Source organism: Haplochromis burtoni, unplaced genomic scaffold (assembly GCF_018398535.1).
Source record: "Haplochromis burtoni strain Fernald_Lab_line unplaced genomic scaffold, NCSU_Asbu1 Contig_12, whole genome shotgun sequence".
Classification (NCBI taxonomy): Eukaryota; Metazoa; Chordata; class Actinopteri; order Cichliformes; family Cichlidae; genus Haplochromis; species Haplochromis burtoni.
In genome coordinates, this window is record NW_024582373.1 from 1,250,488 (window position 1) to 1,275,854 (window position 25,367).

Genomic DNA, 25,367 nt, shown 5'->3' on the forward strand with positions numbered 1-25,367 from the left:
AAAAAACTCTTTCATTTGAGAATAAAAGTAGTTATGGGCTAGTGGGTTTGTGCATCCTAATGGATGATAAAGTGCGGCGACTGAATCACACTGTGCCACATCAGTTCATTCAAATCACATTTTTATGTCCCTCCTGGGAGGGAGTTTTATTCATAAGCTCAAAGCTTAATCAACATTATGCAAGGAGGCGTTGAAAAGGAAAAAATTGATTAACTGACTTTTACTATTGCATTTGTCTCACAGCATGAATACAGTCGGATTATGAATGGGACTTTGAATTCATTTGGCTGCAAAGTAACGTCAAAGTTAGAAATTTCACATCCCTCTTATTCATGTGGCTATAGGGGTCTTACCTTAATAAAGAATTTCATAGGCTTCAAATTCTTGTAAGTAATGGGGGCTAGGGGACCTTTTATCAGCCTCTAACCATCATTAAAACTGAGCCCCTCTACAAGCGTAAACAAGCACAGACTTTTTAGACAGGAGGCTTATCATAAAAGTGCAAGAGGAACACCCTGCTGAGAGGCACTATGAGATCAGTCAAATCCCATCTTGGAATCTGACAAAACTACCCACAGCTACATAACAGTGAAGCATTCAAGAGCATGCGTGCACGCGCGCAAAACTTGTTTTCAATTTATTATGTAATCTCACCCTGGGGTGAAAGAAGGATGACAAGAGTCGGTGTAAGAAATTAATAACAGCCCTCTTTAATAAATGTCATGGAAGGAAACAGTGATGTCACTTCTCTGCTCTTCCCTCAGGCAGGCTCAGGGTGTTTACCCAACACCCTCAGGTGCAGCGACTGAGACGTCGCTAGGCAACCGCGCCATCACTGTTGTTGCTCTGCCTCTGGCACTCAAGTGGGAGCTTATGTGGACTTAACTCTGAAAGAGCAGCAGTGTTGAGGAGTGGAAGGGGGATTACAAGGAAAAATATTGGATTGGGCTGAGGCACAAGGGGCAAGGCCTTACCTGAATCACCACCGCCACCAGACAGAGGGACTGTCACGCCACACTGGTTCTGTACTCGTGGCCAAAAGCTTGCCTTTTTTTTTTCTTCACGTCTGTGCTTTCTCGCAGCAGCGCCATGCTTTTATATTATTAACAGCAGACTGCATCTCCTTCTGATGCCAAATGTTATGCAAAACACCAAGTGAACGGCAGTCTTAACTGGAGGTCTGTATTGCGGGTGTAAACATATGAACACATGAACTCTAAACTCACCCAAATGTAACCAGGATTTTAAGTATTAAGAGGAACACAGCCTAGCAATGAGAAGAAATGAGCTATTGCCATCTAGTGGCTTCCAGATCAACTTTCATTAGAAAAAAAATGAAACTATGGTTCATAACCACTGATGGATCCAAATATTATTGTTCCCGTTTGGTCGGCACAGATACGAAAGCTGCTCCTAATCAATGTAACATCAGGCTACTGTCCCAGTGGCAGAATGGCCTAATTACTTCCAGCCTATGGTTTATAGTGAATGTAGCAGCTGATGTGGCAGCTGTTGCCAGTGCACTGTGTGGGCTGATAATGGAGACGGACTCGAACAAGACAGCTCCACAAAGAAGCGGACAGACTGGTAGCAGACTGCGTGCATGATTTCATTTTTGGGTTAAGAGCTGAGTGTTTTGCTCCTGGGAGTTTTGCTTAATAGATGGTTGTATAGCCCCGTGGGGACACGCAGAGTGTGGTACATGTGGCTTTACAGATGTTAGAGGATTAAGTAGAATTATCTGTGAACAGGTAGAGTAAGAAGGAATTAAAGGCATTTAGCTCAGAAATATCACTACCAAACCCAGTGTATAGCCAGTTCCAATAATGCAATGCTGCCCCCTAGTGCCCTACAAAAAAAGTACATAAGAAATTTATGATTTATGACTCTCAGAAATCACTTTAAAGACGCAACCACATCAATTACTGTAAAATCATTATTTATTCAAACTTTTTAATAGAGAAAATGTGATTTTCTTACTGCTGTATGCATAAATTCTCAATTCTATACAAAACCATGTGTAAAACTAGGTGTACCATTTACAAATATACAGGAAGAAACTCCAGTTTTTGAAGTCATTGATACCAAAATCCTAAGGGGCTGTCCAGTAGCACACCAAAAATAAAAGCAGGTAAAGAAATGATTGTAGAACACTGTCAGTCACCATTAGAAGAGTAAAAATGCGTTGGTGGGCAACTACAAAAATAGAGTTTCAGGTAGATGTATGTTTGGTATAGCAATACAGGTTAAAAGCCTTCAGAAATCTACGTTTTAGAAATCAATACATATAGAACTAATTTTAAAAGTAATATTTGCAGATTCAAAACAAGAAAAAGAAAACAAAGAGCACCCCTGGCCTTCACACACTGAAAGCTATACACTAATTTTTAACATGTCCTAAATGCACATTTTGTTTGGAATTTAAGCTACATGAAGCAAATGAGGTGTGACATGAAATTAAATAAATAACTAGACATTAATTTAACCATGAGTTTAGTAAATAAATACAGTGGAGGGAAAAAAAATCAAGTAAAGTTGACAGATATTGAGTGAGCTACGGCTTCATTAGTAACACCGGGGCTTGATTGCTTAGGGATGGCTGTATGGCTTATACATAGGAAGGCAACTCAGTAGGTTACACAGTTTGGAGTTCAAACTAATTCTGCAGAAACCAACACATAAAAATCAATCATCAATAAAATTTCTTGGTGGGTCTAATAAAACAAATGATTTCATTGCTTTCAAGCCTAATATGCATACAAACGTTTAGAAAATAAACTGTACTATGTTACAGTGCATAATTGTACAATATTTCATTTACTCATACAAAAAAAACTTCTTCTTAAAACATATTCTTTTTTTTGCACCATCATGACAAAAGATTAAATAAAAAGGGTCTCGGTCAGTGACTGCTATGAAAGGAAATAGGCATTATATGAGGAGGGAGGTAGAGAGGCCATCCAATATGGCTACTATTGTATTTCAGGTAATCAGGTGTATCTGATAACCTTATAATGTGCCAGGTCGCCTTTTCTCCTCCTCTTCACATACAAGAGTCTCTTATGCTCCCTCTCTGTGGTGGGAGCTGTTGGTCTCTCCATACACTTCATTGTCTCCTGCCCGCCCCCTCCTCCTCCTCACCTCTCCTCTTTGACATCAAGCCTATTTGAGAAAGCCCTTGTAGAGGAAATGGGAGCGACTGGTAAATCTCTCATTCTCCAAACAGAAGAGCAGGTCCCTGAGATTGACGCGCGTGATGCGCTGCCGTGTGGGTCTGGAGCCTGATGAAGCAGGCCCACCAGACAGAGAGGGACCTGTTCCCGATCCCTGCAAGATAAGGGAGAGGGGCATAAGAAAGGGAGCGTGTGACATCTGTTACTGGCGGCAGCAGAGGTTAATGACTGAATGGGTTTGCACGTGTTCACATTTATCTGGATATTTTTTAAGCTTTTCTCAGTTAAATAATAATGTTAACCAATATAATATAAGCAGATTAAACAAAGGAGAGAAGTTTATTGCAAGATTCTGAAATTAACCAGAAGAAATAGACTTTTTTTAATTTTATTTTTTTACTTTTTGACTGAAAAGAAAAAAAAAAAAGGTGTAATCGTGTACTGTAAGGCACTGACAATATAAGAGAGATCAAAGTAAACAGACAAAAAAAGTAAAGAAATGATGATAGGATAAACCACTTTCTCAAGGACTGAGATGTTGCCGCTTAGTTAAAATTTTAGAACTTTTTCCCTCGATTAGATCAGGCTGGAAGGTTTTAGAGAAAAACCCTGTGTGCAGGAAGCATAAGAGCAACTCCAGCATTACTAGTCACAGTGTGAGAAACAACAGTGGCTGTTCCATTGTCTTAAATGAATTCATCTAGTGACCTGTTTACATGTGATCTATCAGTTGACATTGTGCATGAGTGTAATGCTCTGGCTGATTTAATGACAGGTCTTATTCTGTTACTTTCTCAGCAGTGCTCAGATAACTGCTAGCAGGTTTTTGTCAGGCTAGAGTGGACTCTCAGTGACAGCCTGTCACCAAATTAACTTTGTCTGGCTCTAGCGATCTACGGGGAGAAAAATGGACAGTTATTGCCAATGTTAGCCATTTCTTTATGACAAATATATTATGCAGAAGAAAAAAAATCAGGAGAAGCAAATCTTCTTAATGCTCCCAGTGGAATTTGAACACAAGGTAATACGCTATCCATCTGGCACCAGCTATGACATATCCAACCTTTCTACATAACGTCTGTGCCATTGAGTCGTGCGGTCCTCTGTTCTCTTTTTGTTCAAGCACCGTAGCAAATACTGCCCTCCACAAGGAAGTAAACCAAAGTTCTACATAAACTCAAGATGACACGGTCTGTTATTAAGGAGGCTGTCAGATAAACATCCACGACAACTTTCTGACAGGTATTTATACACACATTAATACATTTATGCACACATTTATACACACATAGTTTAATTTATAACTATTCATCACATTTACAAGTCTGCCCACTGGCCACTTCATTAAGTACACCTGTTCAACTACTTGCTAACACAACTATTAAGTCAGCCAATCATGTGGCAGTAACGCAGTGCGTTAGGAAAGTGGACGTGGTCAAAATGACCTGCTCAGATTCAAACTGAGAATCAGAGTGGGGATGAAATGCGACTGAATTGACTTTGAACTCTGACAGACAGGCTGCTGCTCTGAGGATTTCAGAAACTGATCTTCTGGAATTTTCCAAAACAACCATCTCTGGGGCTTCTACCAGGCAGTCCTCTGGACAAAAATTGTTGCTGCCAGAGAAGAATAGCCACACTGCTTAGAGCTTATAGGAAGGCAACAGTAACTTAAATAAGTACAAGTTACAATCAAGGTATGTAGACAATCATCTCTGAAAGCACAATATACTGAACCTCGATCTAGATGGGCTGCAGCAGCGGAAGAGCACACGGGTGCCACGCCTGTTAGTTAAGAACAGGAAACTGAGGCTACAGTTCACCCAGCCTCACCAAAACTGGACAACAAAAAATTGAAAAGATATCATTCAAATAGTAGGGTTGGAATTTGGTACGAACAACAGGAAAGCATGGATCCATCCAGCTTTCTAGCAACAATTCAGACTGCTGGTGGTGAAATGGAGTGGGGATATTTTCTTGGAACACTTAGGGCCCCAACTGACCATCATTTAAACACCACGTCCTCCCCTTTACAATCACTGTATACTAGGGTCGTGACTGGCGATGGCTCTCTAATCAATCAATGATCTAATTTCCCAACTCATGCAATAAATTAATGTCATTTTTAATATCATTATTCTGAGATTGATAATAAATTAAATCTACAAAGCCACAGTTTGATCTTGCACCCCCAGATATAACCAACGCATGTGCACAGATGAACGCACACACGTCTGGACTTCTGCACACAGACACTGGTCTCTTTCCCCCCACACCGGGCATGTTGTCAGGTTGAACGGGAAGATACAGTTGAACTGTACATGTGATTGAACGTGAACTTCACATCCCGGATGTGCTCACAAACCTGCACTAACTATGTGATGCTATCCTGTCATTATGGCCCAAAACCTTTGAGAAATGTTTTCAACACCTTGCTAAATCTGTGCAAATGAAAAAGACAAAAGAGATTTTCTTGTTTTATGTCACCTCGGCTGAAGCAGAAGAGGACGGTGATTCCAGATTCCTCTTCTTCTTCCTGGGGCCAATGGCTGCCAGAGCTGTCAGGTTGGCCTCCCTTTGCCTCATTTGAGCCAACTCCTGCTGTTGCATCTATACAACACAAACACACACACGTAAATTCATCATACACTACATAAATATAGGGAAACAAACTTTGTGGACAGTCGTCTTTTTATTGTACCTCTTTTGCCTTCTGCTTGAGACGCAGCTGTTCTGGATCCTCTTGCCGAGCTCGAGACTGGAGAAACACAAGAAAGATGCAACAAATTAAACAAAGAAAAAAACAAAAAACTAACTAAGAACACATTGCACGCAAGGAAAAACAACAACAACAACAAAAAAACACCTAAGACCACGTGGTGCAAGCACTGAGATCCATTCAACATCAATGTAAGCCTGTAGACAAAATATACTGATATCTGTACCTTAGCTGCCTTCAGGAGGATCTCTCTCTCCTGCTCCTCTTTTCGTTGTTTCTCTAACTGGTCCAACTGCTCGAAGAATTTCAGCTGAGTACGAACATCGCTGCTCTGCTCATGGTTGTTATCCTCCTGCCAAGTGAAAGAGGTGTTAAGATTTTATATTAAATAGGCTGTGTTCCAACTCATTTACTGCAAGACATACCTATCATTTGGACATTAAAACCAAATGGAAAAACATTTTGCGGCTACAAACCTTGAAAGTGATGTTTTTCTGCTGGGCTACTTGGGAGACTTTTTCAAGTAGGTTCTGAAGATGCTGTTGAGCAGCGTGCGAGACGTAGTTCACCACCTCAGGACCGAGTTCTGTTACACCATACCTCCTACCTGGAGCAGAAAAACCACAACAGTGTTATGAGGCTCATAAAACAACAAACGTCGTATTGGATTTTGCAGGCATCTGAGTGCTAAACCACGTGACTTTATCTTGTCTTCCATTTTGGACGTTGATAGTTACAGTGTAGGATAAAGTGAATAAGGCCGCAGTAACACCCACAGTGGTGGGTGACCATCTGGTAGCCATCCATCGTGAGGGAAAAAGACGGGATGAAAGTTGTTGCTCGAGGTTGATTGTACCTGGGAAATCTAGTGCTAAAGCCCCTAGAGACCATTCAATGACTCCTGACAATGATTCGCTCAACAGAAAGCGCTTTGAGCGTTCTGGTAGAATAGAAAAGCTCTATATAAGAACCGGACCATTCACCATTTACCTCACAAGATGGCAAAAACCTTGCAGTTACTTTGGTCACTAGCAGACTTCCACGCAACACTTTCCAGCTACTTTCCGAGCTACAGTATAACTGTGGAAAGTAACTGGAAATGTTGGCTCCAACACAAAGGCAAACCTTTTACTTTGAAGGAGAACATTGTCTAGTCTGCTTGACTAGTACTTAGAAAGTATTTGCAGACAAGTCGGCAAACTTCAGGCATTTTTGGCGTTCTAGTAGCTTATCATAAGAAAGATTTTAGTGCAGCACCCTGCTTGTGACCATTGTCAACCTTCCAGGAAATACTTGCAAACCCCTCAGGGAATGCACATTTTTCGTTTGCAAATGGCACTTGTATTACATCCAATGTGGTGGACAGCTCAAAGAATGTCAGCATCACTTGAGAAACCTGTAGTGTCTCACCGATCTCAAGCATTTTCCTCTGCAGTACGGCACAGGAGAGAAACGCTTCGTCCTTACAGGAATGCGTCACCGCTCCCACTGTAATGGAATTGGTGGCGAGGATATTGGCGCTCTCTTCTGACAGGTTCACTCCGGCCATGGAGGCTACGTCATTGATGTCATCATCATCTCTGTCAATAGACATCAAGTAAAAGCATTCATCATGAAATTCATTCATGAAATATGGCGCACAATACTAAGACTTCAAAACTATCAATTCAATTTTTAATCCCGTTTAGAGCCAGCTAGAGTTTTTGAAGCAATGAAAAGATGCATTGACATTTACTTAAGCCTTTAATTATTACTTAACTATAGTTGCTGGTTTTCATCTTTCATGTAAACCTTTTGTTGATAACAAACAAAACTAGAAGGACTCATTTAAATGTCACTTACTTGAAAGTACCACCCGCCTCTTTGAGCTTGTTTTTTTGAGCTGGGGTCAAGGCTGCAACAAGGACTTGTTTAGAACCAGGCGGCCCCTCTGGCCTCAGGGGAACTAGCAGGGACAAAACAGATTAAGTACATTGACTCGCAAAAAACAAATACTGCGAATCACCCAATAAAAGGTGCACATGCACAAACACACACATTCAGAAGTGTTGTTAGACTGACATCCTCACCTGGTTGTAGCTCCTTAAGGTGGACCTGCTGCTGTCCCAGCACGATGTGACTAGGGGCCTGATTCCTGAGAGTCATCACGGGGGTTGTCGGTAAGGTTACCTGAGGTCTCAGAAGTGCTCTTTGCTGCTGAGGCTGGAGAACCTGAAAGGGTAAAAGTTGAAAAGTATTATATTGTACGCTGTATTATTGTTATTAAGTAAATAGTGAAACTCCTTCAGAACTTCTTGCCATCTCATTTTTACTTCACATATCTGTTAGATAAAGCCTAATGTAGCAGTGGTGGCTGACTGGACTTTTTTAAGACATTTCTTGAAGACGTTTAACCTCTCATCTGAGAAGTTTCTTTAGTTTCATGAGAGGAAAAACGTCTTCAAGAAATGTCTTAAAGAAGTCCAGTCGCTTTTCTTTCCAAGCTTCTTAGATTACCATGACCTGGATGACTGAGAACCTTCACAGACATATTGAATATTTTGTAGTGTAGAATTTCTGAAACCGTTCTAGATGAGACTTCTACATTACTCTGCTGCTAGTCTGAGTAAACTATGCAGAATTCTCTCAGATTTACTGGGTGGCTTCTCCCACCTTTCTGCCCAGTTCATTCATTGGTGCACTACAACATCAATAACCAAATAGCCATTAAATATGATGTGTGCAAGTCAGCAGTGATCAGATGCTTGGAGACTTTTTTAGCCTTTATCTTCACCATGCTTGGCAATGCTTTGGTCCTTTATTCCTTAAACAACTCTTTTCTTTTGGTGAACACAGTGAGACTAAACAGCTAAATGAGGTCTTCTCCCCATTTAAATAGGTGGAATGCCAGATTTTAAGATCGTCTGCTAATTAGCACCTCATCTAATAAGTATCAATATTACTTCAAAGACTTTTTAGAGCAGAATAAGCAAGAATTCAGAAGTCAAGAAAACATCATTTCTGTGTGTAGAGGTTTCAGTTTCAATGCTCTACAGAAAGAACGCAGCATTTATTCAGTGAGGTGTAACGTCAATAAAACATCTTGTAACATCTAACTGGAACAAGAGCTACCTGAGTCAACATCTAAATGAATTTTACTTACCAGTGAGGGCATTTGTCCTGGTTTGTTAATGCCTGGCTGGAGCAGGGGCCTACTGACTGGTGTAGGAAGGCGAGGGGCTGGGCTACCGAGGACCACTGTAGTAGGAGTGGTAGAGGTGGAGGAGACTGAACCTGAGGCTGGCTGGGCGAGCTGACTCTGCTGGATGAAAGCTGCTGAGTCTGGGGTGAGCTGCCTCAAAGCTGGGAGGCTTCTCTAAAAAAATGAAGACAGTTGGACAAAATATTACCCTTACAATACCCTTATGTACAAACTTAAAGGAAATGCACACACAAAGCCTCGCATTTTAATGGTCACTGTAAAAAGATGCAATAATTATACTTACCTTGAGGAAAGGCACAAGATAAGGTTGGGGTGAGGAGTTGAGCTCTTTGTACAATCTGCTGGTGAACTCTTCAGCTTCCAGTTTGCCCTCCTAATAAAACATAACACAATGACAGCTGAATGTGGGTGACTGTACCGTCTGTGCGTCCAATCTAAAACACAATCCAGGAGTTTTTACACAAAAACTACATTCAGAATCACTTCCAAAAGGTCTCTCTTTCTCCTTTTTGAGTTGTATACATAGGTGGTAAGGAATGAACCCACATCAAACCCATCCTATCCCCTCCTGGCTGCCTGCTTCTCTTTGAAAATGAATCTCATACTAGTGGGTGTTTCTCTCCATTTAAAAAGCTTATTATACATTTTGTAATGATATCAGTGTGGAGAGAGCCTCAGGTTTACTCACTAGCAGATCCTTGACCAGCTCCCTAACAGTGGCTGCAGTTTCTGTGGATTGCTTTCCACTGGATGCCAGCTTGATCAGTGTGGAGAGGAAGTTCTTGCATTTTTTCACATTCTCAATTGTCTCCTGCCAAAAAGGAAACACAGAAAAACCCAATCAAACCCAATTTAAAAAAACAACATTCTGTTATACACCACAGTAACTTTAAAATAAATAAATAAATAAATACACTACAATAATGTGCAAGTCGTCTTTTCTTTAGTCCTCATTTCTTTACATTTTGCCAGGAAAATGTGTGCTGTGATTTATTAAAATGTGGAAATTCAATATTTGGAATGACCGCCTTTTATTCTTCAACACAGCCTGAGCTCTAAGGTAAGCTTTCTTGTCAACTCTTAAGTAGTCTTCAGGAATAGTTCTCCGCTTCTTTGAATGTTGGCTTTTTGTTCTGTTCTGTAGAGATGATCCCACACTGCTTTAATAATGTAAACCTCCAAGCTCTGGTGAGGCCATGACTGATGGTTTCAAGTGTTCCTCTATCCAGGTACGCTCTGGGATTATTATCACGCTGAGTATATATTGATGACAAATTAAACCTAAAATTTTGATTCATGACTCCATAAAACCTCACAAATTTGACATACACTAAATTGCCAAAGGTCTTCACATGCATATGAACCAGAATGACATCCCATTCCTAATCTATAGAGTTTAATATGCAGCTATAGCAGCTTTAACTCTTCAGAGAAGACTTTCCACAAAGTTTAGGAGAATTATGGACATTTTTGACTTTTTTCCAAAAGTGGATTTGTGAGGTCATTAATGTTGGACAAGAAGTCCTGGCTCACAGTCTCTGTTCTAATTCATCCCAAAGGTGTTCTGTTAGGTTGAGGTCAGGACTCTGTGCAGGGCAGTCAAGTTTGTCCACACCAAACTCACTCATCCATGTCTTTATGGACCTTGCTTTGTACACTGATGCACAGTCATTTTGGAACCGTTCCCACAAAGTTGAGAACATGGCTTAGTGCTGCCACTCTTTTGTCCTCCACTTGTCCAGTTTCCAGACGTTTTTTTTAGGACACACTGCACAGTATGTCTGGTTTTTAAGTTCAGGTAAGCTGTAAGCTACCGTTCTGGGAATCACCTTGTTGCTGTTAAAGTACTATTTTATGCCTGTCAAACTTTTCTGATCTTTGACATTTTTGTTAGAGTCAACTAAAAGAACTGGGAAGAAATGATGTGATTCAGTGGCAGGCTGCTAGTAAAAAAATGCCCAAATATACAATTTAAAATCAGTTCTTTGTCAGGTTGTGTGTTATGTATAGACAAAACACTGGTTCATCCATTGAGTTAGGTGCTTTTTAAAAATCCTTGAATGGTTTATAAATCAGTGTTAAGTGGCTTAAAAAAGAAGAAGAAAACGTTTCCCTCTTAAAATGATTAAGTCCAAGGACTGGGATGAGTGAAAAGCCGACAGTGTCCAAAGAAAAACTTTGAAAGACCCTCAGAAAGCCTCAAGAACTATTGCTGAAGACCACTTGAAAAATGACAAGAAAATCTGGCGCCTTGTAAGCAAAAGATAAAGAAATGAGGGATGACTCAAGACCTTTTCAGTAATTATATGTCTAATAGAGTAAATGCATCACATGAAGTATTATAAACTCTACAATACACAGCAAAGCACAGTCATCCAACTCCATTTGATCTATTGCAATTGACACAACTCACTTTACTGAATGCTACTGAGGTAACTGTGGTCCCAGCTGTTTGGCTCACTGTCCTAGAGGTCATTCCGGGTACTGCTGCCCCAACTGAGCTCTGAAAAAGGATAAGGTTATGTCATTTGGATTGCTGAACTGTTTCAAAGACAGCTATTTGCATCATTAGAGAACAGTATGAGATTTAAAGCCATTTCACAGTTGCTCAAGTACATCATTCAATCTTCAGGTTTATATAAGAAAACAGGTGCACTTCTCTTGCAGCGTCTCAGCTGGGCGCTCTTCCTTAAAAGAATAATTTCAGTTTGCTGCTTCACTATAATATTACTGAAAGTCTGGACACCAATAACCATTGTTCTTTTTTTGTCGTTCATTACTAGTTTATAATTTGCAGAGATATTTCTGCGTGTGTTAACACATAACTTCCCAGGTCGAACAAGGTCCACAAGTGCCAGATTTCCCAATGCCATGCATGACTAACTCAGTGTGATAACTGGTTATAACTGGTGAGCAACCTCACTGTACATCATCCCACATAGATGGAAGCGAAACGACAAAGCTGAAGGTAAAATGACAGTAATCCTAGTACAGAAGTCATTTCTCTTAAACTTAATAAAGTGAGTAATAAGCGAATGTCACATTTGTAGATTCGTGTTTGTCAGTGAAACAGCTGTAATCATTAAAATAAGAAAAAAAGACTTCACACTCTGACTCAAATGCACTTAAGAGAAATGACTTGATATTTTTCCCTCTCTTTTCTCTATTAAAGCTCAACGTGATCACTGAAAAACAGTCCTGCAGTAGCATTTGTATAACAGTCCATGAAAGTAAACATTAAGCCAAACTACTAGAATTGTGCTTTCTAACTGCTTTTACACCCAATATAATATTGACTTAACAGCAGTCATTCTGGCATAAAGTAGCAATTAAGTAAACTAAATCTTGCATATAGACATCTAAAAGTAAAATCCATAACATATAAATTGTTCGCATTTTGTATAAACACAATAACTTCTAATTAAAAAGCAATTGGGGGGTTTAAAAGCATTCCCTATACACAACAAACAGACGATTCTCAAAACACTGTAACTTAAGTAGGTTTCCATTGTATGGCCTATGTGCCTGAAAATATCATGCTCTGAATATTATTTCGTGTCTCTAGCTCACATGCTATTACAAAGAAAATACTGCAAAGCAGTCACATCAGAAATCAAATATGTTTCGCTGCCAACCGACCTGAAGGATAGGTGGTCTGTGAAGAGTAGTGGTTGCAGTCAGTGATGCAGGAGCTGGACCGCCTGGTCGGATGATGGTGCTGGGAGTCACTTGTCTGCTGATGACAGTGTTTCCAGGAGCCTAAGAAGTGGCAAAAAGCAAAAGTTGACGAGCAACATCCAAGTCTATAAAAAGTTAAAATGCATGAATCTTGCAGCTTTACAAGGCTTAAGACCAATAATAAGATCCACAATGCTGCTCCCCATGTACTGCAAGTTATGCAATCCAATAGTCTGCTCAACAGGTGTTTTCATCAACTGTGTGCAGGCTGAACGTGGCCTGAGTCACTAATATGAAGTGAAAGATAATTGTTGTGAAAATGATGTTCTTACCTGGCCTGGAGGCACATTCGTTGGTGTAGTGGCCCGAGGTGCCAGGTCTCCCTGCGCCTGGGCTTGCATCTGGGCCAAAGCCTGCTGAGGAATCATCAGCAGCTGTCCACTCTCACTCCGTACAAGCACCATTCCTGACACCCGTCAAAAAAAGAGAAAAAAGAAAACAGAAAATAACATACTATAAACATCAACATAATAACAGTAACCAGCAAATAACAAATGAGCAAATTAGTGTGACTTAAAGACTTCAGTGTGCTTCTCGTAGTAAGTCTGAGGGCACGCAAGTACTATATATACTGTCCTGGGATAACATTTTTGCAATCGTTCAGAAAGACAAAAAAGGAACTAAAACATGGTGACTCAGTTAAGTGTGAAACAAATGCCTTCTCAACTAACTCCACTCACCCGGTGGGAGCTGGATGTTATGGATACTCGGTTGTCCCGGTGTAGCCTGGGGTAGCCTTGGGGCCAGCATCTGAGGTGCCAGAGCTCGGATTCCGCCAGTAGCGGCAGCTGCCGCCGCAGAAGTCCGAGGAACGGTGACGGCGCCGGGAGTGACAGTAGGCTGCGGTGCCGACTCTGTTATTGTTGTGGGTGGCTCTGCCTTGATGATGTGCGTCCCCGCGCTGATGGCCACAGAACTGGAAGGCTGGCCGTTGTTTACAAGCGGAGTTTGCATGCCGATACCTGTCTGACTCGATGCACTGGCCGCCACAGAAGGGCTCGCGCTATTGTTTCCATTCAAAACTGCACCCGACCCAACGGTTTGCATAGGCGTCCTGACGAGTGTCACAGTGGGTCCCGTTGCTTGGCTCACAGGCTGAGCTGAAGCCACGACGCTCTGAGAGTTCATGAGCGGGGTCTGAATTACACTGTTTGAAGAGGGGGGCATTGTGACACCGGCCAGCCCTTTTGACAACACTGGTCCACTGTTGACAGCTGTGACAGATATCGCGGCGCTGCTGCTGCTACCAGTGCCACTTGTCACTATCGTCCCCCTGAGAGTGGCAGCGTTTCCTGAATTGTGAGAGTTCATAGTTTGGCTCCCATTGAAAGTCTGCGCCGAGTATGAGCCCACTTTCCCCTGATGATTAGGGAGAAAAGTTACGCCGCTACTAACGACAGGTGTTTTGCCAGGGTCGTATCCCGTGTTGGAGTCCGTGCTGGCCGTCGATGCGTCCATAGCTGAACCATGGGGAGCTCGTTATGTAGAGACCCCCCGCACTTCAACTTGTTTAACAAGGCGCACAAACAATCTTGAATGCAATGGGGCAAGACTATGTCACAGTTGCTGCTTTTCTCTGTCAGCTCCGGCGATCGCTTTCCGTTTACAGTAGGAGAGACAAAGAGAAAAACAACATTAGTAGTTTACAGCGTACCTGCTTTAGCAATCGTCTTGACCAAGTCCCAGCTGGGCATTAGCTCGAGCTACCCCCTTGTCCCGGAACTATAGCCATGTAATTACCGGCAGCCTCGTCCCTAACCCAGTGGTTGTTGTGACACAAGAACGACAGTTGTGAGTCTACAGAACGTGCAGGATGACAAACTACCGCTTTATTCACCCCTGTGAGTAACAAGAGCTCTTCCAGCGGGCCAGAGCCAACCGCCATCTTCACACTCTTGCGAGCTTGTGAAAAGTGAGGTACTTACCGACTGACGTGCGCTTGCGCACAACAGCTAAAAGTCTCCGAGTAGGGACTTCTGAGAGCTGTGATTGGCTGCTCCACGTGTAAAAGGCGGTACCAATGGCTTCAGCTGTCATTCCAGGGGCTGCGCGAGACGGAACAACATCGTATCGGAGATAATCTGTTTTCGTCAAATGTTACACTGTCAGCGACGTGTTTACACTAACACGATAACTATTCGGCTGAAGAATTTCAATATGTGTCGTTTGGTAGAAGAATAATTGGGTTTGCGACAAGCTAACAAACCGAATTTAACAGGTTATTCGCGCTCGGTGCGCTGTGCAAGATGGCTGCAGTGTTATAGCCGAGTGAAGTTGCTGTTGTGATGAGGCGTTTGAGGGCGCCCCACCCTGCTTTAGAGAGGAAATGTACAGTGCAGTCAGCCAGTCATGGGATTTAGAACTTCTTTTTTTTTGTTTTTTTTAAGCGTACCGACTGCTATGAATGCCAGCGAAAGAGCAAAGTTTGTTTTGCTTTCATTTTTGTGTTGAAATAAAGATCCAGACGTGCAGCCGTTTTCCTTTCCAAAAATTATTCAGCAACTTTGGCAGCAAACTCACAATGGCTCAAACAAGATAATTATTTCCAAGTTTCGTGGGTTTTTTTGTTTGTTTTGTTGTTGTTTTTAAGGATTTAAGTTGCTCCAAAATTTAAAAGGGAGAATAATTTATAAAAAATAATATTTTTCCTTTTAATAATATTTTAATACAGTCTAAATGTTTTATTTTAAATTTTGTTCTGACCTCCAAAAGAAAAAAAAAATATCTTTAATTATTTGTAAGCAGCTGGAGTAATGTTATAGTTTTATTTATATATTTTTCAGTTTGATAAATTACATGTCATATACAATCACCATTATTAGGAACACCTTGCTTGTTCTGGGTTCGACCCTGTTTTTACCTTTAGAGTTGTCCAAATTCTTTGTGGCACAGATTGAACATGGTGCTGGAAACATTCTTCAGGCTTTGGGCCCATATTGATGTAGCATCACAAAGTCACTGCAGATTTGCAGACTGCACATCCACACTGTGAAACTCCCACTCCAGCACATCCCAGATGTCATGTATTGGGTTGGGATCTGGTGACTGTAGAGGCAATCTGAGACCAATGAACCCATTGCAATGTTTAAGAAACTAGTTTGAGATTATTTGAGCTTTAAGCAGTTTCTTATCCTGCTGGAACCATTAGAAGACTATACCTTCAGTATGTGATCATAAGGGAATGGACATAGTAAATAATGATATTCAGGTAGTCTGTAAAAAAAACATGCTCAACTGGTACTAAGAGACCCAAAGTGTGCCAAAAAATATCCCCCACACCAGTACACCAGCAGAAACAACTACAAGGCTAGATGGATTCATGGTGCAGCAGAAACTGAGCCTCATGCAATGTTTTTTTTCCCAGTTTTTCATTGTCCACTTGTAGTGTATGTATTCTAGCCTCAGTTTTTTGTTCTTAGTTTACAGGAGTGGCATCCGTTGTGGTCATCTGCTGCTGTAGCCCATCCCCTTCGAGGTTTGAGGTGTGTTGTGCATGCACTCTTCTGCATACTCTAATTGCAATGAGTGGTTATTTGAGTTACTGTTTCCATCCCATCAGCTCAAAGCAGTCTGGCCATTCACCTCTGACCGCTAGGATCACCAAGGCGTTTTTTGGTCTCTTCCTTTTTGTTTTTTCTCAGAGGACTGCCACCAACTGGCTATTTTCTCTTTGCAGACCATTCCCTGTAAATCCTGGAGATAGTTGTGAGGCAAAATCCCAGATCAGGCCACACTCCAGCACCACCAACCATGCTACGTTCAAAGCCACTTAAACCTCAGTAGGTCATTTTGACCATGTTTACATGCCTAAATTCATTAGAGTGCAGCCATGAAATTAGTTGAACAGATGTACCTGTCAAAGTGGCCAGTAAGCTGGTATATATTTGTATGTATATCAGGGGTTGAGAACTCCAGGCCTCAAGGGCCAGTGTCCTGCAGGCTTTAGATGTGTCCTTGATCCAACACAGCTGATTTAAATGGCTAAATTACCTTATCAGCATGTCTTGGAAGTTCTCCAGAGGCCTGGTAATGAACTAATCATTTGATTCAGGTTTGTTGACCCAGGGTGAGATCTAAAACCTGCAGGACACTGGCCCTCGAGGCCTGGAGTTCCCCTACCCCTGATGTATATGTTTATTGAAGTTAAACGATCCGGTCCTATACCATAACGACAGCAAAACTAATTTTTAACCACTAGCTGCTGGTGAGTTTGTTAGTGGACACCTCAGATCTGTTTGGGCTTAGCGTTTAACACCAGCAAGCCCGCTTCCAGTTTTACTTAGTTTAACTCCACGCTCTTGCTTTTGTAACTAGCGGTGTATGCCGACTGAGTAAAGAAACTACCCCCGTTTTACACACAGCCGCAAAGAGGTGCAGCCCTGCCAATCTTATAAAGTGCACAGGTGCTTTCCATCATGCACACTGTGGATTAGTTAAGGTGTGTGTGGTGTGGCGTCTCACTCTGTAGGTGAAGTTTGAGCTGAAAGCATATTTTTACTGCAAGCATGAGTGCCGGAGGAACTCCTTACATTGGCAGTAAAATAAGTTTAATTTCCAAGGCACAGATTCGTTATGAGGGCATTTTGTCTTCTGTGGACACAGACAGGTCCACAGTTGCTTTAGCAAAAGGTAGGTTGATGCTTTACAGGATGTGGCTCGAGGCTGTGTTTCTCAGTTAAGTCTTAAACAAAATTTGCTGTGGTTTAAAAAACAGCTGACTTGCTTTATGTCATTTCAACATATATTTTCCCAGTTAAATCTTACGGCACTGAAGACCGGCACACAGTTAGACCAGTGCCACCCAAAGATGAAGTTTATGAATTCATAATCTTCAGGGGCAGTGACATAAAAGATATTACTGTCTCTGAGCCACCAAAACCACACCATGGACTTCCTCGGGACCCTGCTATTGTTCAGGTGAGTAGGTGAAGGAGATTCAACTTTTGTTTCCTCACTGTAGATTTATTTGAAATTGATAGAAAGTTTTGCAAAAGTTCATTTTTGTCTTTATTGTTGTGGGATCAGTCATCAATTGGCAGCTCCTCTGCAATGTATCACCCACGCTGGAGTCCTTACAGAGACATGATGCCCACCTACAATCAGCTGGCTGCTAGCTCTCTACTCAACCAGCAGTACAGTGCAGCACTGGGACTAGGTACAGAGTTCTTCTCAATATAACAGAGGATTTGTTATATATTTATGTTTGTGTAAATCTGGGTTTCCAGCATGGAAAATGGTCTTGCACCACTAGGCTTCTTTGTGCTCTCTCAATTCTAGGACTTTCAGGCCAAGCCAGAAGAGCCCCTATGGTTGAACAGGCTGTCCAGACCATGCCTTTGGTCAGTGCTGCACAGAAAAAGGGAAAGACTACAACCCAGCCACAGAACAAACCGCTGGTGCGTCCAGTTCAGCGGTCTGGACAGGCTGGTGCCCAGGTTCAAAAAGAGAATATACCCACCAGTAAGCAGACTTTAACAGTGAACATTTACTTTAACATCAGTTGACTTCATTGCACTGCTTTTAAGTCCACCACGATAAAGAGAAAGATTATCATATATCATTTTAGGACAGGCACCATCTCAGCCAAGTGCTGCCTCAGCTGAAGGCCAAAATACAGGAAGCCAGAAACTAAGGCAGAGACAAGGTATCCACATTTAAAATGTGCATTGTGAGCTGCTAATTGCTGAATGGCAGTAAGTTTGCTTGACTCTTTCCGCATGAAAATTAACTGCAATTATATTTATAAAACCAAATTTTGCCCATCTGCCTGGAAGCATTAAATTACAAAATGAAATGTCTCATACTAGATGAACTGGTTTGAGAACCAGTTTTAACGGGTGTGTGTGTGGGGGTGTGTGTGGGTGGGTTTTTTGTTGTTTTTTTTTTTTGTTTTTGTTTTTTTTAAATTTCCCCTTCCCCTCTAAATGCTTATTTGCAGGCAGCCGCAGGTCCAGGAACAGAAGCAGAGGCCAACTAATAGTGAAAAACACAAAGGCTTCAACTTTGGCATTTGAGTCAGATTTTGATTTTGAAAGTGCAAATGCTCAGTTTAAAGATCTTACGAAGCAAAATGTTGGTATGTTTTAAAGATCACCAATCAATTCAGTTTTATTTGAAGTGACAGAAACTGAGCTGAGTATATACACATGTATTTTGCAGTTGATAAGGAGTCTTGGGAGACCCAGGATAGCCCTCCTGAAGAGGAGGAGGAGCCTCTCAGAGATAAGTACTATGACAAAGCCAAGTGTTTCTTTGATAACGTCTCATCAGACCTCAAGCCCAGGTGACCTAAACAGTTTATTTGTAATATTTGTTTTGTGAAGCTCTGTAATATACTTACTCCCACCCTACAAAAAACTGTGCGTTTTAGGAGGACCACCTGGGCTGAGGAGAAAAAGTTGAACATAGAAACATTTGGAGTTCCTGGCCGCTTCCTGAGAGGCAGAGGATTCAGGGGGCGTGGACGCAGAGGGCTGAACGCCACTGAGCAGCGAGCGCTTCCAAAAGTTGGTAGTGGCAGAGTGTGAAAGATTTCCTTTTGTTAAACTGTTGTACATACTGTAGTTTTTGACTTGTTTAAGAGGAACCTCCTTGAGTTCAAACCTCTGCAACAGCACTCAGTGAAGATTTTTGATTTGTTTTTTGTTTATCCCAAATGCAAATTTGTATTTTGGATCCTTACATGAAATGGGAGAGCAGTTTCTTTTAATCCAGCAACTGTGCACTTAAAAAAAAAAGGCAATATTGTTACTTAGTTTGAAACATGCGATGTGGAATTTGTCGTTGGTTTTTATTTTTTTTTTTTTGGGGGGGGGTTGTGTTTGTATAAAGTTACACATACTTGGCTGTTCAAATGTAATCCAAATGGGTTCTGAAGCCAGGTTTGTCAAAATGGACAACTGTACTTTTGTGGTTTGTTTTGGTTTTGCTTGTTTTGGATTTGTGTTTTTTTTTTTTCTTTCCCCAGTTTGATATAAAAACTGAAGACGCATGTGGCACAGTAATAAATATGTGATTAACAATATGGCTCTCTTGTAGCATTTCTCCTGCAGAAGTTGTCGCCACAAACCCTTTTTAGTCTCTCCTCCTAATAGAATATAGGAATTGAATGTTCTTCCTCACACTTGGAGCAGAAATGTTTACATGTCGTAATATCTTGAGTCCTGTCGTTGTGTTGGGCTGCAAATAGAAGTGAGTTTGTGGCACTTTGGGCCCAGATCTTCCAGTGTGTCCTGATATGAACCACCTTCAGAAATACTGATCCTATTCAGCTCTGAGATGGCATCGGAGTCCCCCTCCTGTGCGTCGATGTGAAGGTCTCTGTCAAAGTCCCCTTTTTTCTCTGGGAGTGAGGTTGTCTTCTGTAAAAGGTGGCACATGCAAATGTGCCAGCAGTGATTATTTTTATTTTTAAATAATGCAGCATAATGGACTAAAGACTACCAACCTGATGAACTGGCATGAGTTCAATGGACTCCGTAGCACAGCTCATGTTTTGTGATTGGAGGACGTTCATGTTGCCCATATCATCAAACTGCATAAAGAAAGTTCACACATTTCTTCATCTCAGATTTCAAAGTAAAAGAGTACAAACACAAATCTCTGGTGTTCTACCTGATGGCTGCTGTCATAGCCAGTGGTTATTGGAGAATTCCCGTCTGACTGAAATTTGAAAAAGAAACCATTTAATATTTTAAGATCCATTTGTAAGACATCCTTGATCTTCTATGGGTGTGTACAACCTGGTTCTGAGGGTAGCTGTGTTGGTAGGACAGGCTTTCTCTTCTTAAATTCTCACATGGTGAGTGGATTTCCTGTTGGGAAAGGGTGACAAGACCAGGAGGTGATCTATAGAGGAATCTGTTCACACTTTGAGGGATGCATTTACAAAAGTGCATGCTCCATGGAAGAATGACCTACCTTAGGTTGTGAGTCCTTGGCTGTCATGCATATAGAAGCCAGTTGGTGAAACTTTGGACCCAGATCTTCCAGTGTGTCCTGAAATGAGCCCTCTTCAGAAATACTGATTGCCTCCAGCTCTGGGATGGTGTCTGAGTCTAGCTCTGAATAGATGTGAAGCTCATCGTCTAGCAAGTCCCCTTCTTTCGCCCGCAGAGAGGTTAGCTTTTGTAAAAAGCAGAACATGTCAAAAGCAAATACAAATATACCTGAAGTGATTTGTTTTTTAATGGTACATGCTCATACATTTTTATTAATTTTTTTAAAAAATAATGCAGCATAGGAGATGTGACATACTTAAGAGACTACCAACCTGATGAACCTGCATGTCATTAGACTCCGTAGCACAGCTCACGGTTTGTGTTTGGAGGACGTTCATATTGCTCATGTCTTCAAACTGCACACAAAAGGTTCACATTTCTTTATCTCTGATTTCAAAGTAAAAGATTACAAACACAAATCTCTGCTGTTCTACCTGATGGCTGCTGTCAAAGCCAGTGGTTATTGGAGAATTCCAGTTTGACTGAGATTTAAAGAACAAAAATATATAGTTATTATTTTAAGATCCATTTGTAAGACATCCTCAATCTTCTGTGGGTGTGTACAACCTGGTTCCCAGTGTAGCTGTATTGGCTGTATTGGCTTTCTCTTCTGAAATCCCCAAAGCGTGGGTGGATGGACCTCTGTGTAAAATCCTGTTCAAAAGGATGACGAGAGCAGGAGGTGATCTGTAGAGGATTCTGAGATGCTTTTACAAAAGTACATGCTCCATGGAAGAATGACCTACCCTAGGTGGTGAGCGTAAACTCCGAAAACTGCCAAAAGTCTGAACTTCATTCATACCCACCCTTGCTGAATATCTCCCATTTCTCATCCCATTCAGTGGAATATGGAAATTAGATTGATTATATTGCTCCATACAAACTGGTTCTTCCATAATAGTGACAGGAATCTAAAGAAAGAGAAATGGTTTAATGATATTTGCCTTAAAATGGGTCATTGGCATGGATGCAAATGTTTCTAAACAGTGACCTCGCAGTTGTCTCCTGGTGCCTCAGTGTTTGATTGGAGGAGGATTCCTCCTGAACAATCTTCAGGCTCCATAGTAAAAAACTCTCTTTTGGACGAGGTGCTGAGAGCCAGCAGCAGCAGAACTGTCAAAGATAAAATAAAACTTATGCTGGGTTCTTAGAGATGTTAGCACACATATCACAGTTCTCCTACACTAAAGTAAACGGTGTGTTTCTTACACAGAAGTAGTAAGAGTGAAGAAATTATTATGCATAAAGCATAAGGGCCAATGTTTATTTCAGATTTCTGGCGAATTCGACAGTTTGGTGTCACAGTGCAGCCACATGCAGTCACACTGAGGTTGTAAACTTTAAATGCTCCCTGCATGTCGGAGATCTTTAGATGAATTGTGTGTTGACCAGAGGACACACCGGGCTCCTTCACCAGACCAGCTGTGTAACCTTGAAGAAAAGATCAGGAAATGATAGGATACTTTAGGAGTTCTGGCTTTTGTGCCTGTTTTTCTGTAATATGTCACTAAATACATGAAGGATGTTTCTACCATAACCAGGATTCAGTCTCCATTTTCCTTCAACATTTCCCAACAGTTCAAAAGTGAAAGGCCCTCCATAAGGTTCTTCATCTGGGTCAAAGGCCTCGATGTTGGTGGTTGTGGGGGCATCAGACACACACACATCCAGGCTGTCCACTGTTAGCTGTGGCACATTGTCATTCTGGTCCCACACATGGATATGTAGTGTAGCTGTTCCTGTCATTGGTGGTATACCTGTCCAAGATGCAAGAAATGTAGTAAAAAAAAAGCAGTTTGTGTTTTAAAAGTCAGAGTGTGTGTTTACCTTTGTCAACTGCATACACTAAGATGGTGTAGGTGCCGTTAACAACGTGTGGAGATTCTCTGTCGGGCGTCTTTATCATTGTGATGATTCCTGTGAGGGGATCCACCGTCACCCAGCCAGCAGGATCATTTCCTACCTTGTACCTGTGGACAGATTCAGTGCACTTAGACAGAACTGAACAGCTTCAGATCAACGTTCAGAAATGTTTAATCAAATAAATCGCTTACACAAACTCTTTGGAATAATTGGAGTCAGGATCCACAGCTGTCACTTTATCAAACCAGGTTCCAGCGGGTACGTTCTCCATCACCGCGACCTCTTTCAGGGTCATGCTGAAATTAGGAGGGTCATTGGCATCCTCCACATCAACGGTGACTTTTACAGACTGAGGTTCAGCTGCACCAGAGGGATCATGGCCTTTAATGGTGTCAACTTTCCAGAGGCCTGAGGGCGTCCTCTCTTTTACTTCACAGGAGTAATACGGCGCCTCGTTTTCCACTGAGATCAACAGCTCCCTCTGCGCCCCATTCTCAAAGTCTAAAGGCTGAAATTATACAACAGTGTTGCAAAATCAGTAAAAAAAAATTGTGAAATTCAAAAAATATTGTCAGCATCATTATATAAGAGGATAATAAATTTTTTAAAAAGCTGTGGGTGTCATTGTAATGTATAGCATGTAGTCAAACACCACTTACTTCAACTACTGTCAGGATCCCATCATTAGTCTCTAAGTCTGTTAGTATCTTGAAGTTCTCTCTCTCGTCACCATGTATGGTGTATCTGGCTCTCCATCCAGAGGTGTGGGGGGTGTCTTTGTCTGTCACATGCAGCCTCACAGGAGAGACCCCAGTCTCAAGCTCCTTCACTTTACCAGTGCCCTGTGGTTTGAATACAGAGTGTATAAACCTGTAGAAGAATTTCCCATTGCTAATACACAATTTTAAGTATACATTTTTTCTTATGTGTCTGTTATAATTTATGCAATCATGGAGTCAGTGTGGTCTATTCACAAGCAGATATGATTTTATAAAATAATGATTTGGTGGTTATGTAAAGTATGGAGCAAGCCAACTACACAATTTTATTAAAGTAATACTCTGTAAAACTGTGATTGCTTGATGTCAGTAGATTGCAGTCACTTAAGTTCTGTTTTACTATCCTTCCCAATTCAAGTCCATAATCATTAAATTTAGTCCAGCAACTTTCTCCTTCCCTTTGGAGCAGATCTGAATACACCCCAGAGTTTTTCCATATCTGTGGAAGGCTGTGAGTTCACAGTTTAGCTTAGATGTCGATGTTGGGTAAGAGTTCCATATGAGTTAGTGAGAAGAGAAGCTCTCTTCTGTCCAATGACAGCCATGCTGAGGTGAAATGTTCAGATACGCTGGTGTTTTCTGTCGCTAAGTGATGCTATTAGCATTCATTAGCTACTGTTAGCAGCGTTAGTGAAACTTTCTTTAAAGTGAATGTAACTTGTATTTAGTTAGTTTATTTGCTTGTTTTAATCAATTTTAAATCATGCTTTTTATTTGTTCTTGTTTCTAATGTCTCTGTAAAGCACTTTGAATCACCTTGTTGTTGAATTGTGCTATACAAATAAACTTGCCTTGCCTTGCCTTGCCTTGTACTCTGACACTTAGTGAATAAAGTCTCATATGATGTGAAAATGCACTCAAACTGTTTATTAGAGGGAAACTGAGTGAGCTTTCACAGCTTTCACAATAAGCAAATCTGCTTCTATGCATTTTAATGGATTAAATATGAGTTTATGAGAAAGTATTAATTTGGCATAAACAGACAATAATCTATATATTAATGAGAATAATGTCATTTTTTTCTATTATAAAACATAAAAAATTACTGACTGCACCTTTAAAACGTAAACTCATTGTGAATGCAGTATAAATATGAGTTTATATTTATGTTTGACGAACCACCAAGGTGTCTTGCTTTCTATTCTGTATACACTACACATAGGTATCAGGTTACAGGTGTGAAACTCCTGAAACTGGTGCTGTTTGGAGTTTGCAACACCAACTGACTGCCTACCGTTTGACCGCTGATGACTGGAAGGTGGTTGTTGCCATCCCGTACATGAATTACAACAGTGGTTGAGCTGGACAGGCTGACTACTTCACCGTGGTCTTTGGCCTCCACCGTTAATGTAAACTTCTCAGCCACCTTAACAAAAGCAAATGGAGAGTTTTACATTAATAGGCTAATAGCATAACAATGTATTCATAGGATACACAGATCATAGTGTATCCTAGACAGTGGCTCCTACAGTAGTTAGACCATTATGCACAAAGCTTACGGGTGTTTTTTTGTATTACACGAATGGGTTTTTTTTATAATAAGGAAACATTTGTAACCTTTGTGATATTTGCAAAGAATCTGTTGCTGCTCAAAGTGAGCATGCGCATCTGCATAAATAGCTCCGTAAGTTTTACTTACTCAAGTAAAGAACTAGCCAAATCGTTCTCCTTACTCATCTTTAAAATGTTTCGTACTCCTGACATATCAAGAAAAGAGTCTCTTACTTCATGATTTAAACATCCTTTGAATGAGATGTATCCAGACTCATCAACGAAGAATTCAGTGTCTCTAACAATTGGAGACACAGATTTGATTTCATAGTGGAAGGTTGAGTTTAGTGTTCCACTCTCGTCTATGTCAGTAGCGTGCACTTTCAAAAGATTGGAGCCTGT

General features: G+C 41.2%; 3 protein-coding genes across 8 annotated transcripts in view; 1 reads left to right on the top strand and 2 right to left on the bottom strand.

The window, feature by feature from the left end:
* Positions 1-1,922: 1,922 nt before the first annotated feature.
* taf4a (TAF4A RNA polymerase II, TATA box binding protein (TBP)-associated factor) lies at positions 1,923-15,387 on the bottom strand. 3 transcript variants are annotated; one of them, XM_042214860.1, is made up of 16 exons: positions 14,758-15,387; positions 13,513-14,427; positions 13,105-13,238; positions 12,734-12,853; positions 11,508-11,597; positions 9,783-9,905; positions 9,378-9,467; positions 9,035-9,247; positions 7,962-8,103; positions 7,735-7,837; positions 7,303-7,472; positions 6,369-6,499; positions 6,119-6,244; positions 5,875-5,931; positions 5,661-5,783; positions 1,923-3,327 (listed from the first exon to the last, which is right to left on the bottom strand). In XM_042214860.1, exons 2-16 carry the CDS (start codon positions 14,288-14,290, stop codon positions 3,163-3,165), a joined length of 2,565 nt encoding a protein of 854 aa, XP_042070794.1. In that variant the 5' UTR covers positions 14,291-14,427; positions 14,758-15,387; the 3' UTR covers positions 1,923-3,162. The 3 variants fall into 3 exon arrangements, with proteins under 3 accessions (XP_042070794.1, XP_005915403.1, XP_014196593.1); XM_005915341.3 differs by lacking the exon at positions 14,758-15,387 and adding an exon at positions 14,573-14,751; XM_014341107.2 differs by lacking the exon at positions 14,758-15,387 and having other exon boundaries at positions 13,513-14,751.
* A 1,523-nt stretch (positions 15,388-16,910) lies between these two features.
* Positions 16,911-19,629, top strand: LOC102299833 (protein LSM14 homolog B-B). Of its 2 annotated transcripts, XM_042214912.1 has the most exons (8): positions 16,917-17,461; positions 17,586-17,749; positions 17,858-17,987; positions 18,110-18,292; positions 18,399-18,476; positions 18,771-18,908; positions 18,992-19,115; positions 19,203-19,629. In XM_042214912.1, the coding sequence occupies exons 1-8, from the start codon at positions 17,338-17,340 to the stop codon at positions 19,357-19,359; spliced, it is 1,098 nt and encodes a 365-aa protein (XP_042070846.1). In that variant the 5' UTR covers positions 16,917-17,337; the 3' UTR covers positions 19,360-19,629. The 2 variants fall into 2 exon arrangements, with proteins under 2 accessions (XP_042070851.1, XP_042070846.1); XM_042214917.1 differs by having other exon boundaries at positions 16,911-17,461; positions 18,771-18,904; positions 18,992-19,321.
* Positions 19,630-19,647: 18 nt separating this feature from the next.
* LOC102301275 (cadherin-like protein 26) overlaps positions 19,648-25,367 on the bottom strand; it is an 8,808-nt gene continuing 3,088 nt past the window's right edge. The window contains exons 5-21 of one of the 3 annotated variants that reach the window (XM_042214884.1): positions 25,200-25,363; positions 24,709-24,840; positions 23,355-23,537; positions 22,887-23,203; positions 22,660-22,802; positions 22,365-22,589; positions 22,042-22,263; positions 21,824-21,945; positions 21,639-21,743; positions 21,400-21,486; positions 21,267-21,314; positions 21,105-21,188; positions 20,753-20,956; positions 20,575-20,646; positions 20,447-20,494; positions 20,280-20,366; positions 19,648-20,193 (exon numbers count right to left, since the gene is read on the bottom strand). In XM_042214884.1, coding sequence (XP_042070818.1) covers positions 19,972-20,193; positions 20,280-20,366; positions 20,447-20,494; positions 20,575-20,646; positions 20,753-20,956; positions 21,105-21,188; positions 21,267-21,314; positions 21,400-21,486; positions 21,639-21,743; positions 21,824-21,945; positions 22,042-22,263; positions 22,365-22,589; positions 22,660-22,802; positions 22,887-23,203; positions 23,355-23,537; positions 24,709-24,840; positions 25,200-25,363 — 2,465 coding nt within the window. In that variant the 3' untranslated portion in view covers positions 19,648-19,971. Of the gene's footprint in view, positions 20,194-20,279; positions 20,367-20,446; positions 20,495-20,574; positions 20,647-20,752; positions 20,957-21,104; positions 21,189-21,266; positions 21,315-21,399; positions 21,520-21,578; positions 21,744-21,823; positions 21,946-22,041; positions 22,264-22,364; positions 22,590-22,659; positions 22,803-22,886; positions 23,204-23,354; positions 23,538-24,708; positions 24,841-25,199; positions 25,364-25,367 lie in introns of all 3 variants that reach the window. The other 2 variants (XM_042214881.1, XM_042214872.1) reach the window with 2 other exon arrangements.

Coding starts and splice junctions, on each gene's coding strand:
- taf4a (XM_042214860.1), bottom strand. CDS start 14,290: ATGGACGCATCGACGGCCAGCACGGACTCCAACACGGGATACGACCCT. Junction 9,468..9,782: donor AGCTGGTCAAGGATCTGCTA/GTGAGTAAACCT, acceptor ATGTTTTATTAG/GAGGGCAAACTGGAAGCTGA. Junction 5,932..6,118: donor TCCTCCTGAAGGCAGCTAAG/GTACAGATATCA, acceptor GTGTTTCTCCAG/TCTCGAGCTCGGCAAGAGGA.
- LOC102299833 (XM_042214912.1), top strand. CDS start 17,338: ATGAGTGCCGGAGGAACTCCTTACATTGGCAGTAAAATAAGTTTAATT. Junction 18,477..18,770: donor GAAACTAAGGCAGAGACAAG/GTATCCACATTT, acceptor GCTTATTTGCAG/GCAGCCGCAGGTCCAGGAAC. Junction 19,116..19,202: donor TCATCAGACCTCAAGCCCAG/GTGACCTAAACA, acceptor TGTGCGTTTTAG/GAGGACCACCTGGGCTGAGG.